Below are 12141 nucleotides of genomic sequence, written 5' to 3'. Positions count from 1 at the left end.
TCAGGTTTGTATTGGCCATCATCAACTGTGCTGTAGAGAAAGAAACATGAAGTGTGTTTGGTGGAAAGAAAATCATGTTGCACGTGTCTGGTTTAGTTCCACTCTGCAGAGGTGTCGCATTTTGATTCACTCAAGACTCTTCAAGGCGCCGATATTACTGTGGGCTGCGTCGGAGAAGATCAGATTGTAAGTAGTCAAGAAAACAAAACTAATTTACAACATATATTATATGGACACGAGTGTTTTACTGGGAAATACTGTACAGCACTTGTATTTTTCATACGAGCTCCATCCGGGACATGAAGAACCAAAACCATGACATAAATCTCTATATGTCACTCGTGAGGAAATCGATGAATTGTTTTTTGATAAATTTGGGGACTTTTTGTTTGTGAATGTGTCGATATAATAAAAGGAACATCACATGTTAGCTTGCAGATATGAAGTTTATCTTCTCGTGTTGAAAAACTCGTAATTTTCAGACAAAATACATTGCGGATCTGAGTCGCATATTTACATAATATTGGCTGGTGTTGAGTGATATATCAGATATATTCCATTCAGCTAGCATGATATCGAACGAGTCGAAGACGAGTAGCTGAATGGAATATATCTGATATACCACAAAAAAAGCCAGCCAAGAATATTATTATTATTATTATTATTATTATTATTATTACACATTCCTTTCAGGTGTTCAACGCGTCTTTCTCTTTCAAAATTCCCTCAAAATCTTCCGTATTTAACAAAGCAAACCTGGCGGCCATGTTTGTTTACAAATTGTCACAGTCGCTAGCCAGCACAGAAGTTTTACATCTCCGAAGTGTGATGTCATGTTGTCTTGACAACCATGCGATATCGTAAACCATATTTAACGCTTATTCTCCATCGGGTAGAGTGATGCAATACACGTAGGATAAGTGATATGCTAACAATATTGCATGCTATCAAACTAAATACTCACCTCCAACTAGAACTTTGACAATATTTCCACTATTGCTCTCTTTTCCAGTTTTTCAATATCCATTGGTATGTTTTTCTCTTGTAAATATGCATAAAGAATATATAATGAAGTTTTGGTAGACTTTCAGGTGTTCAGCGTGTCTTTAGTTTCAGTTTTCAGTTTATTTATTTCGTGCTTAAACCGCGCACTGAATTAACCCCGTCTTCTCTCTTTCCCGGCCGACAAAGAAATGATTGTGCGCATGTGCAGAAGAAAAGTTTTGTCATTGGATCTTCGCATGCGCTCCGAAGTGTGACGTCGTGTTGTCTTGACAACGTGCAATATTATAACAATATTGCATGCTCATTCTCCATTGAGGAGGGTGGCATAATACATGGAGGATAAGCGATATGATAATATTGTATGCCATCAATAAACCCGCTAGAAGGGAATAGAATACGTTTTTATTCCATGGAAAAAATGGCCCGTATGTATAATAATTCCAGATATTTCAATCCGATGATGTCACTCCCAGTGTTTTCCACTGACTAGATGCACGTTGTCAAAATGGCAAACCGGTTCAAAATTAAAATTCTTTTGATTAACTTGCTTTTTTTGTGACTGTGTCCATATAATATAAAGAACATTACACAGTGGCGTGAAGACATGAAGTTTATCTTCTCATGTTGAAAATATTTTCACTCATTCGCTTCGCTCACTCGTGATATATACATTCACCACTCGAAGATAAACTTCCTATCTTCACGCAATCATATAATATCCTCTATATGTAGCGTCTTGTATTGCAGACAGTCCACACAACCAGATTATGAACAGTGTGTAATTTTTGATACGGTGAAGGTTTCTGTGAAGAGAAGTTTATTTATAACATATTTGTAAGGAGTCTCCAGTTTCAGTGCTTTGTAACAATTGGAGGTAAAGCTGTAACTTAGTTTTCTACCATGGGATGGTCTTTGTGGTTTCTCACTTAAGAAAGTGGCAAAAGGAACTACATTGCTTCAAGGATGTTCCACAACTATAAATGCAACTATAAACAGATAAAAAGCACATCCTCTTCTTTTTAAGAAATAAGAATTGTTAGAATTGTTGATTATTTTCCTATAACAGCATGCCTCCAAGTGTTTTTTTTTTCTTATTTAATTGATCGTTGAACTGACTGATGTGTGGGTGTGTTTTCAGGTGGCAGATATTAAAGCTGGATTGCCTTTCGATTTCATAAAATTAGTGAAATTTAGTTCCCTCTGAAATTTGGTCATTGTGAGATATATGTTATTTACCAGCTGGGAGGTCCGTATCGTGAAATACCGTGACCGAGGTCTTGAAAGTACTGAGCGAGGCCCTCTGGGCCAAGGTCAGTATTCAAGGCCGAGGTCACAGTATTTCACCATATGGACTGACCTTAAGCTGGTAAATAATATATTTATTTTTTTCTTTACCAAATTCTAACAGAAAACGAGAGCACCCGAAAGGGAAAACCGAGCCGAAGCAAGCCGCCATTTTGAATCCTCATTCACGGCTGTAATACAAATGGCTTCCTCCTCGGTATACAAGTGCACTTCCATGGCAGGAAAAAAACTACATTTTGCCGCCTATGTACTCCCCCATTTATACAAAATTGAGTCATTCAGGATTCAGCCATGTTTTTGCTCGGTGTTTTTACTCGACCAAAGTTATACAGTATTATGACCTTTATATTGCATAAATAAAGCCATTTGGTGAAACTTTGAAGAAGACATTGTACTGGTTTAAAGTTTTTACCTAACGTAATATTATGTATTAGGATAACATGGTCCAAAATGGGCCTCATTAACTAATGAGATCAAACTGTTAGCAAGTTAGAGGTTTTTAGCTTTCTCCTGAAATGTTTTATTTTATTTTGCCTTCCTCAGGGTAGTAAAACTTGCTTTCACTGTGAACACTGTCGTTATCGCTATGCATGATGTAAAATTAATGCTATTTTGAATCCTCATTCACGGCTGTAATGCAAATTGCTTCCTCCTCGGTATACAAGTGCACTTCCATGGCAGGAAAAAAACTACATTTTGCCACCTATGTAGTCCCCTATTTATACAAATAGGAGTCATTCAGGATTCAGCCATGTCTTTGCTCGGCGTTAGCAAATTACAGGTTTTAGCTTTCTCCTGAAATGTTTTCTTTTATTTCTTCTTCCTCAGAGTAGTAAAACTCGCTTTCGCTGTGAACACTGTCATTATCACTATCCATGCTGTAAAATTAATGCTATTCTCCTGAGAAATGCTGGCAAAAATTTATAAGATTTTTGATAATCTTATAAATAAATCTTATTAAAAAAATAAATGTTGACAAAAAATGCTACTATGTTTGTTGTTGTGAACGAGCGAGTCGCCAGAGGTCTGTAACCGGGGTCCGTACTGTAGGATACGGACCCACTCGCCAGCCAATCAGAGCGCAGGATTTGCAGGATTTTTTTGGGAAAAAAATAAACATGTTTATTTCTGTAATATCTTACAAAATATCAGGTCATTCTGTGGCTGGGAAGTTATTTAATTTGAAGAGATTCCTGAGCCAATAATGTGCATGAAATTGCTCGCTTCACGCAGTCAAGCAGACAGAGGAAGTCCGTGTGCGCATGCGCAGGTTTACCGTCTTCTTCTTCTTCTTCTTCTTCTTTTGGGTTTTACGGCAGCTGGCATCCACAGTGTTGCATTACTGCCATCTACAGGTTTACCTTTCACCATGCACCAACAGTTCCATCATTCTGTCACTAAACGAACAGCTGATCACACCGAGGTGCCCGCTGAGCACCGATATTTATTAGCTTGGTCCTGCGTTTCCTTTCCTTCCCATATAACATAACGTCTTTTCTTCTCGCTTTCTGTTACTGTAGTCGGCCTTTCACATTTCATTCACACACTCACGTCCGCCATTTTTCTCTCCTGCTACAAATTTGTATCCCACAATGCCTTGTGTGAACAGGGAAAGCCCACTAGGTGATGCATGACGTAGTATCTTGAATTGGGTCATGGTGAAGCAGGAAAAAATAGCAGAGAATTTAGGGCCATGTGGCCCTAAATTCATTAATTGTTTTATTTTAAAAATAATAATCATACAATTGGAAGTCTGTGATTCGAATTCAGTAGCTTTCGATCCACTAAACAAAAATAATTAGGTGTCGGGGAAAATTCTTTTTATGACCCACACTTGAAAAATCTGAAAGGCAGTCTAGCTTTAATTTGTTATTAATTAAATTGAGTGCAATTAGCATAATTATTTATTTAATCCATTCTTAATTATATAAATAATTAATTATTTATAATTGCCAGAAAGCAGTTGCTGGGAGGAAAAGTGTATCGATTACTTTCTAAAAGTTGTGTTGTGATGTCAGGTTTCAGAGTTCTTCATGTTTACCCTGGATAATGTTCTTGTTTTCTGCTATTCTTCCAGGGAGAACTGTATATCAATGATCAAAGTTGTCGAATTGTAAAGAGGCATCTGAATTTCAACGAAGGCATTGTCTATGGTATTGACTGTTTGCTAACACCACCCAGCCTGGGAGGACGCTGTGACATGCAGGATGTTGTAGACATTACTGTAAGTGTCTCATGGTACTAAACTATGGCATGGTACTGACATGGAGATTTGTTCAGCATTGTTGAGTGCAAAATAAAATATATTCAGAGGTATTCAAACTGTCGGGAATTGCAGGGGTGCAATAAGAAAGGGTACAAATGAGGAGTGAACTTTTACATATTTTGTGTAGGTGCGCCATGTTTTTACATCGGAGAAGGCTAGAATGCAAAAAAAAAAAAAATATGGCAAAAAAAAGCAGTTTTCTTTATTTTGTCTCAGTTGATTGCCAGGTAAGCCAATCATTGTATGGATCTGAAATGATTGGCAGTTGTGCAAGAGCTTTATGTCACTCCGCCTCTGGAAACCCCGCCCCCTTTCCCCATCTCACATGTCTTGTACAGTATCTCTTAACTTGACTTTCACGCACAAAAGGTGCGGTGCATTCATTATCTGTCTCTTAAACAGAGGATATTTCAAGTTCTTTAATTTGAAATAAAATCAAATATAAAAATATTTTTAATATCTTCGCCTTTGCTAAAATTACACACATATACAGTCAACCTCAGGCATGAGGTGAAAATGTGAATTTAATTGCATTTAATCTAAAAATTAAAGTAATCTTAAATTTAGTAGTGTATTTAAGTTACCTTTAAGACCAGTCATTTAATTTAATAGAAAATTTAAGGACCTTTATTGAACTTTTTAAATTTATTAAATATTACTAGTAACTATAAGACCCTTTATTGGTATTCTTAAAAGTAGTAGTGACTTTACGTACATTTAAATGTTAAATTTAGTAACTTTAAGTGACATCTTAAACATTCTTTTTAACAGCATTTTGTTATCTTTAAGAAGTCATGGAAAGTGACAAAGTTATACTGTAAGAATTTTAATTAACGCAACTTTTGTTACACATTTAATAATAAAAGCTAGCGATATCATAAACTGACGTTTCAACGTCACTGGCATCATCAGAGTCAAATAAACAGTGTTTAAGTAAGTGATTAACAGTCAATTCAAGTTTTTATCCCCCGCTGGCCAAAAGGTGATTTCCTTCCGTCCGTCCGTCCTGGGAAGGGTGCTCACCTTCTAAAATCAACTCCTCTCACAATTTTTGGAGGATTGTCACGAAACTTGGCAGGATTCTTTGTTATATGTAGGTAATATGCATATTGTCATTTCGTTCAATTGGGTCACATTTTACCAGAGTTACAGCCCTTGATTAACAAAATTATAATTTGACAATTTCATAAGAGTGTCTTTTCCTTCTGAAATCAACTCCTCTCTCAATTTTTGGAGGAATTTCACCAAACTTGACGAGGTATTGTCATATGTCAATAGTACACGTATTGTTATTTAAATAAATTCGGTCACATTTTACCAGAGTTACAGCCCTTGATTAACAACCTTGTACTTTCACAGTTTCGTGAAGGTGTGCTTGCCTTCTAACATCAACTCCTCACAATTTTTGGACGAATTTCTCGAAGCTTGGCAAAAGGCCTTGTTGTATGACGGTAATACACATATTGCAATTTAATTTTGTTTGTGGAAATTTGACCAGAGTTTTAACCCTTGATTAAATAACTTGTACTTTGACAATTTCATGAGGGTGTACGTTCTTCTGAAATCAACTCCTCTTACAATTTGTGGAGGAATTTCACCAAACTTGGCAAAAGGCTTTGTTATATGACACTTGTACACATACTGAAATTTCATTTAATTTGGGCAAATTTTACCAGAGTTATGCCCTTGATTATTAACAAACTTATACTTTGACAATTTCATCAAGGTTTGCTTGGTTTCTGAAATCAACTTCCCTCACAATTTTTATTATCCCCTGCTGACTGAAAGGCCCGAAGGGGGATTATGTCGTGGCGATGTCCGTCCGTCCATCCCGGGAAGGGTACTCGCATTCTGAAATCAACTCCTCTCACAATTTTTGGAATTTCATGAAACTTGGCAGGATTCTTTGTTATATGTCAGTAATACACAGATTGCAATTTCATTCAATTCGGTCACATTTTACCAGAGTTATAGCCTAGTTGTCAGCAGTGAATATTGTGCTCTCAGAGCACTCTTGTTATAAAGTCCCAAGAGAGTGCATCAAGTAAAAACCTTAGCATGTATTATTCTACAAAAATGCACTGGGAAGCTGGACTGTTTGATTCATGAGATGTTGCTCATCCAAGCAAAAAAGTCAAAATTAAACATCTAATCTGATTCTGTATGTGCTAAGGTTTTTACCTGATGCACTCTCTTGGAACTTTATAAAAACTTGAACTGACTCTTAAGCACTTACTTAAACACTGTTTATTTTACTATGATGATGATGATGTCAGTGACGTTGAAACGTCAGTTTATGATATCGCTAGCTTTTATTATTAAAAACTATAAGAATTCTTAAAGCTATAAGTAAATACACTGAAATTTAGCATTTCGTAAACTTTGAGGATACTTTAAAAATATCTTAAATCTGTTAATTCGCCGAGTGAAGTAGCTACATTTATTTATTAGGGATGCTACTGAACTTTTACAAAGAAGACAAAAAGGAGAAAATTTTCTCTTAAACTAAGGCCCCGTCCACACGGCAATGGATTCAGGTGACTCCGATACAATTGCTTATCGTTTAGGCCTGGCGTCCACACGGCACCGGCGTTTTGGGTGCCCAAAACGCAATCTTTTTGAGAACGGGTTCCAGAGTGGAAAGATCTGGCAACGTTGCCGTTGTGAAGTCGTCTGGATGAGTAGAACGGATTTGTTTACAATGATGTCACAACCACATGACTGTGAGTGCTTCATGCCGGGTAGAAGTGTAACGAACTCGATGCGAGTTGTCAACAAATCCTATAACTTGGTTCATGAAACGCGCTTACAAAATATTTTCACTGTGAATATTTATTGTGTAATGGTGCAAAGTGAGAGAGAGAGAGAGACTCTGCCCTTAGGGCAGAGTCAATCCCGCCAGCAAAAATAGGGAAAAAAAGGAGCGATCTCACCTCTTCAGATGTTGGTTTAAGTCCGACAATACATTCCTCAAAAAGGGCGTAGAGGAGCAAATTAATCCATCAACGTGTAGCATTCAATTTATTCCGGACCATTAAAGACGCCGCCTTCTGCGTAGAATCATACGTCATCCTCGCCGCCATATTGGATAGGTCAAAGCGGAGAATAAAGATTCATGTGCTGCGTTTAACTGTACCAACAGGTTTACCGTCCAAACGAGATCACATGGGATTACCTTTCACAGGTGAGAAACAACAAATTAATCCATCAACGTGTAGCATTCAATTTATTCCGGACCATTAAAGACGCCGCCTTCCGCGTAGAATCCTACGTCATCCTCGCCGCCATATTGGATAGGTCAAAGCGGAGAATAAAGATTAGCTGCGTTTAACTGTACCAACAGGTTTGCCGTCCAAACGAGATCACATGGGATTACCTTTCACAGGTGAGACTGGAAAAATACTTTTCATTGTATTTGGTCATTATAATGTAATTTTACAAACAGATTTTCCTGACTTTGTGGCTAATATGAAGTCTCGCGCACAATAGTTTATGCGCATGCGTCCTTACTTCTTCTATTGTTCTGGTGTCTCCGAAGGGACCGTCTTACAGCGCCCCTAGAGGTGTGGCATGTGTATTGCATCGTTTTCAGCAAGCGTTGCGTTGCCATATGGACCTGATATTTTACTGATCGTTGCCCATTTGGACGCGATATATTTTTAAATAACATCTCGTTGCCGTTGTCGTGTGGATGTAGCCTAAGTTGAAATAGTGTTGAAATTGTGTTGTGGGCCTAACACAAATTCTCAAAAACCAGAAAGTGAGTCTCGTGAGGAAAGCTTTGAATACATCTGCATTACAGAGTACAGTTACTGTTTTTAACTTACTAAGCTATGAATAACAATTGATCAGCAATTGAATTTGTTCTACCTTTTTTTGTTGCTGTCAGATGAACTGCAGAAGTTGTTCTTTCAGATATCCTGATTGCCCTGCAGTAACCAAACCAAAGGTATGATTTCATTCTACTGGTTTAGTTCACTTGTGTGGACATTATTTCATTACTTTTAGTTCAAGTTCAAAGTGTTTATTGTCATACACACAGTAAGGACATGTCCACTTGCACAGTGACATTCTTAGTTTGCTGTGCACCATGAATGCCAATTACAAATAAATAAATAGGCGGAAGTAGTAATACAAAGTAAGGCAATATAGTGCAAAAAGAAAAGCAAAAGCAACGAAAACACCCAGTGTAGTACAAAATAGGTAAATGTAGTGCAAAATAGGTAGTATATTACAAAAATAAGGCAATGATCAGACGTAACAGCAGAAGGGCAGTAATGTGCGAATGTGCAAACAATGTAACCAGATGTGAACAGTCAAGGAACAGCAGCAAAAAGGGCAGTAAGGTGCACACAAATGTAAACAGATGTAAACAGTCAAGGACAGTTTACAGGGAGGTAGTCCATGGTTATAGACTCCTGTCAGCTGTTCAGGAGTCTGATAGCGGTGGGAAAGAAAGAGTTCTTTAGTCTGACAGTCTTACTTTTCACACTTCTGTACCTCCGGCCTGAGGGCAGGATTGCAAACAGTCCGTGGGGGGGTGTCTTTGAGGATGGAGGCAGCTCTCCTGTGGACTCTGCATTGGTAGATGCTCTGCAGAGAGGGCAGTGGAGTTTTGGTGATCCTCTCAGCAGTCTTCACCACCCTCTGCAGGCATTTGCGGTCCATTGCTGTAGTGATGGGCACTCTGCATTTTATAGTCCCTCTTAAATGCACAGTCTACAAATATGAAGGTTACTTCTGTTTTTGATAATCACACTATTTCCCTCACTGCATTTGGGTATTTAGATTAGTCTCCTCCTTCCCATGCCAGGTCTTCCCAGGCAGTCTCCTGTCCCAGTACTAACCAGCTCTTGTATGACCCAACTGCGAGTAGAACTTGTGATCTCCCAGTCGAGAGGCAGACACGCTAACCACTAGGCCAGCTCACGGTTGCAGCGAAGCAAGAGAACAGCTCACCTTATCCTGCCTTGAACCCAGGTCTACAGGGTGCCAAACCTGCACCCTGACCACAACCAAAGAGCCAGGCTCATTGGTATGGCAGTCAGAGCACATACTCAACTGTAGTGATGGGCACTCTGTCGCACTGCCCTCCCCTTTGGGAGGCGCACCCATGTGCTTCACACAAACAGGCATCCCTCACACATCCCCCAGCCGTACTTCTCCCATACCAGGGTACCCCACACACTCGTGCTTCACCCATCTCAGGGGTCCCTCACACAGTAGGCCGCCTCTCCTGGGGGTCCCTCATATGGCTCACACACAGGGCACACCTCCGATGGCCTCCCAGCAAGCCATCCCACTTCTAGCACGATCTGTAGCAAAGTGAGAGAACAGTCACCTTATCCTGCCTTGAACCCAGGTCTACAGGGTGCCAAACCTGCATCCTGACCACAAACAAAGAGCCAAGCTCATTGGTATGGCAGTCAGAGCACATACGGTACTCAACTGTAGTGACAGGCACTCCATCACAGTGGTATTTAGATTAGTACCACTTAATTAATGCTTCTACACTCTCAGAAAATAAAGTACATTGCTATACCTTTAGGGGTACAACAGCTCGTCACTGGGGCAGTACCCTCTCAGGTACTTATTTGTACCCTTTATACACTGCTTGGGAACATATATGTACCTTTTTGGCCCTAAAAAGTTAAGTTAGCTTGAGGTCCAATAATGAGCCCTAGGGGGTATATTATGGCCCTTTTCCACTACCCTTTTTCAGCTCACTTCAGCCCGACACGGCTCGCGTTTCGACTACCAAAAACCAGCACGACTCAGCTCGCTTCAGCCCTGCTTAGCCCCTAAAACTCGCACCGTTTTGGAGTGGGGCTGAAGTGAGCCAAGCCGTGCCGAGTGAGGCTGGGGGCGTGAGCAGACACTCCCCTGTGCACTGATTGGTGAGGAGGAGTGTCCTCACATGCCCACACACGCCCCGCGAGCGCGCTGGGATCTGTAAACACCGCAAACCCGGAAGAAGAAGAATTACGAATTACGAGAATTTCTGAAGCCTTATGCGCCTCGCCTCATCTATACGCTCTTGCCAGTATCTGTCCGCGTTGTCGGTGACAACAAGCCACAGCACCAAGACCAGCAACACTAATGACTCCATGTCCCCCATGTTTATTGTTTACTATTCGGGTCGTGAGACTACCGCTTAAAAGCTCACTGATGTCACTGTTTGCGCTGCTTAACGACATCACGTGACGTCCACCCACTTTCGCTAACTCCACCCAATGTGTCCACCCACTTCCAGCCAGCACGGTTCAGCGCGGTTGTAGTCGAAATGCAACTCCAACAGCCCCGCTCAGCCCGACTCAGCACGGCACGGCTCAGCCCGACTCAGCCGCGTTTGTAGTGGAAAAGCGGCATTAGTGTAGATTGTACCTTGAGGGACAGAAATTGACTCCTACTGTACCTCTATTTCTGACAGTGTACCATCCCATCCATACTGGAGTCTACAGGGGTTTTAGAAATATGTGAATATCTCAATAAGAAAAGCAAAATATACTTCTTGACAGGTGTACAGTACAAATTACACAGGGTGGAAGTAGGGTTATAACTCTGCCTTTTCAGTGTATCTGGTCGACACACAAAGTTTCCTTACCGCTACGCCCACAATATTGCCGACACGCCTGTAAAAGTTGCCGCTACACTAATAAAAAGACTTGTCAGTCTCGAAAATGTGGTCTTTTCTTTAATTTTCTTGTTATCCTGACGCGGTGGTGACAGCACACCACCATGCGAATGTTCTACGTTTGGACATACGCCACTCCCCGTCCACGTAAGCACCCAGTGCATAGCTGCCCGAGTCATTCTGTGTGGAGATCGTCACTGATCATGTTAGTCCGGTTTACCTCCTTCCTTATGCTGTGTTTGCAGTAAAGTGCCATCCAGGTTAAAAGGCGCTTACGCGCCATGCATGTAATCCGTGCCGGTCCCCGAGTTAGATCTGGATAGTCATGTATTGTAATTGAATGGCTGAAGCTGAAAATAAAGCAGACACTTGGTGAACATCAACTGGTTGTTTTATTCTTATTCCATAAATATGTCACTAATATAGTTGAATATTACTTATACTAAGTCTTCAATCAAAAACAATCATAGCAACTTTTGGCAAAAAAAAAATCTCATTAATATTACCAAAAAAGAGTAACTTTCAGGGAGGTCTGTACCGTAAGTGACTCAAGGAGAATCTCAAGGAGTTTTTCCTTGCCACTGTCTTCTTTTGCTCATTCGGGAATAGCATCTACATTTGTATTTTCTGTCTATTGTTAAAAGCACACTACAGACGAAACTGAATTGAATTGAAGATGTACACAGTTAGAATAAGTATCTAAACTTTTGACTAATATGCTAGTCCTTTGAGTTAGCATCATTTTACTGGCCATTAAGGAAAATCTGATTTCAATAAAGCATACACAGAAATGTGACTTGCCAAGGGCCTTCTTGTCTGTGAACTCGGGATGCCAGTCTGTGTGCTCCGTGGTCATATGGAAACCCAAGTGCTGCCCAGGCTACTACGGCAGGGACTGTCTCGGTAAGCTATACAACAATGAAACAGGCTA

General features: G+C 40.1%; 1 protein-coding gene across 3 annotated transcripts in view; it reads left to right on the top strand.

Annotated features, from left to right (window-relative positions):
• Nucleotides 1-12141, top strand: part of stab2 (stabilin 2) — a 129022-nt gene that overhangs the window by 96926 nt on the left and 19955 nt on the right. For 2 of the 3 annotated variants that reach the window (XM_060903328.1, XM_060903330.1), the window contains 4 exons: nucleotides 97-186; nucleotides 4388-4534; nucleotides 8466-8525; nucleotides 11990-12113. In XM_060903328.1, the coding sequence (XP_060759311.1) occupies nucleotides 97-186; nucleotides 4388-4534; nucleotides 8466-8525; nucleotides 11990-12113 (421 nt within the window). The remainder of the gene's footprint in view (nucleotides 1-96; nucleotides 187-4387; nucleotides 4535-8465; nucleotides 8526-11989; nucleotides 12114-12141) is intronic. The other variant, XM_060903329.1, reaches the window with a different exon arrangement.

This window comes from Neoarius graeffei, chromosome 21 (assembly GCF_027579695.1).
Source record: "Neoarius graeffei isolate fNeoGra1 chromosome 21, fNeoGra1.pri, whole genome shotgun sequence".
NCBI lineage: Eukaryota > Metazoa > Chordata > Actinopteri > Siluriformes > Ariidae > Neoarius > Neoarius graeffei.
This window is presented reverse-complemented; position numbering and strand designations above follow the sequence as displayed.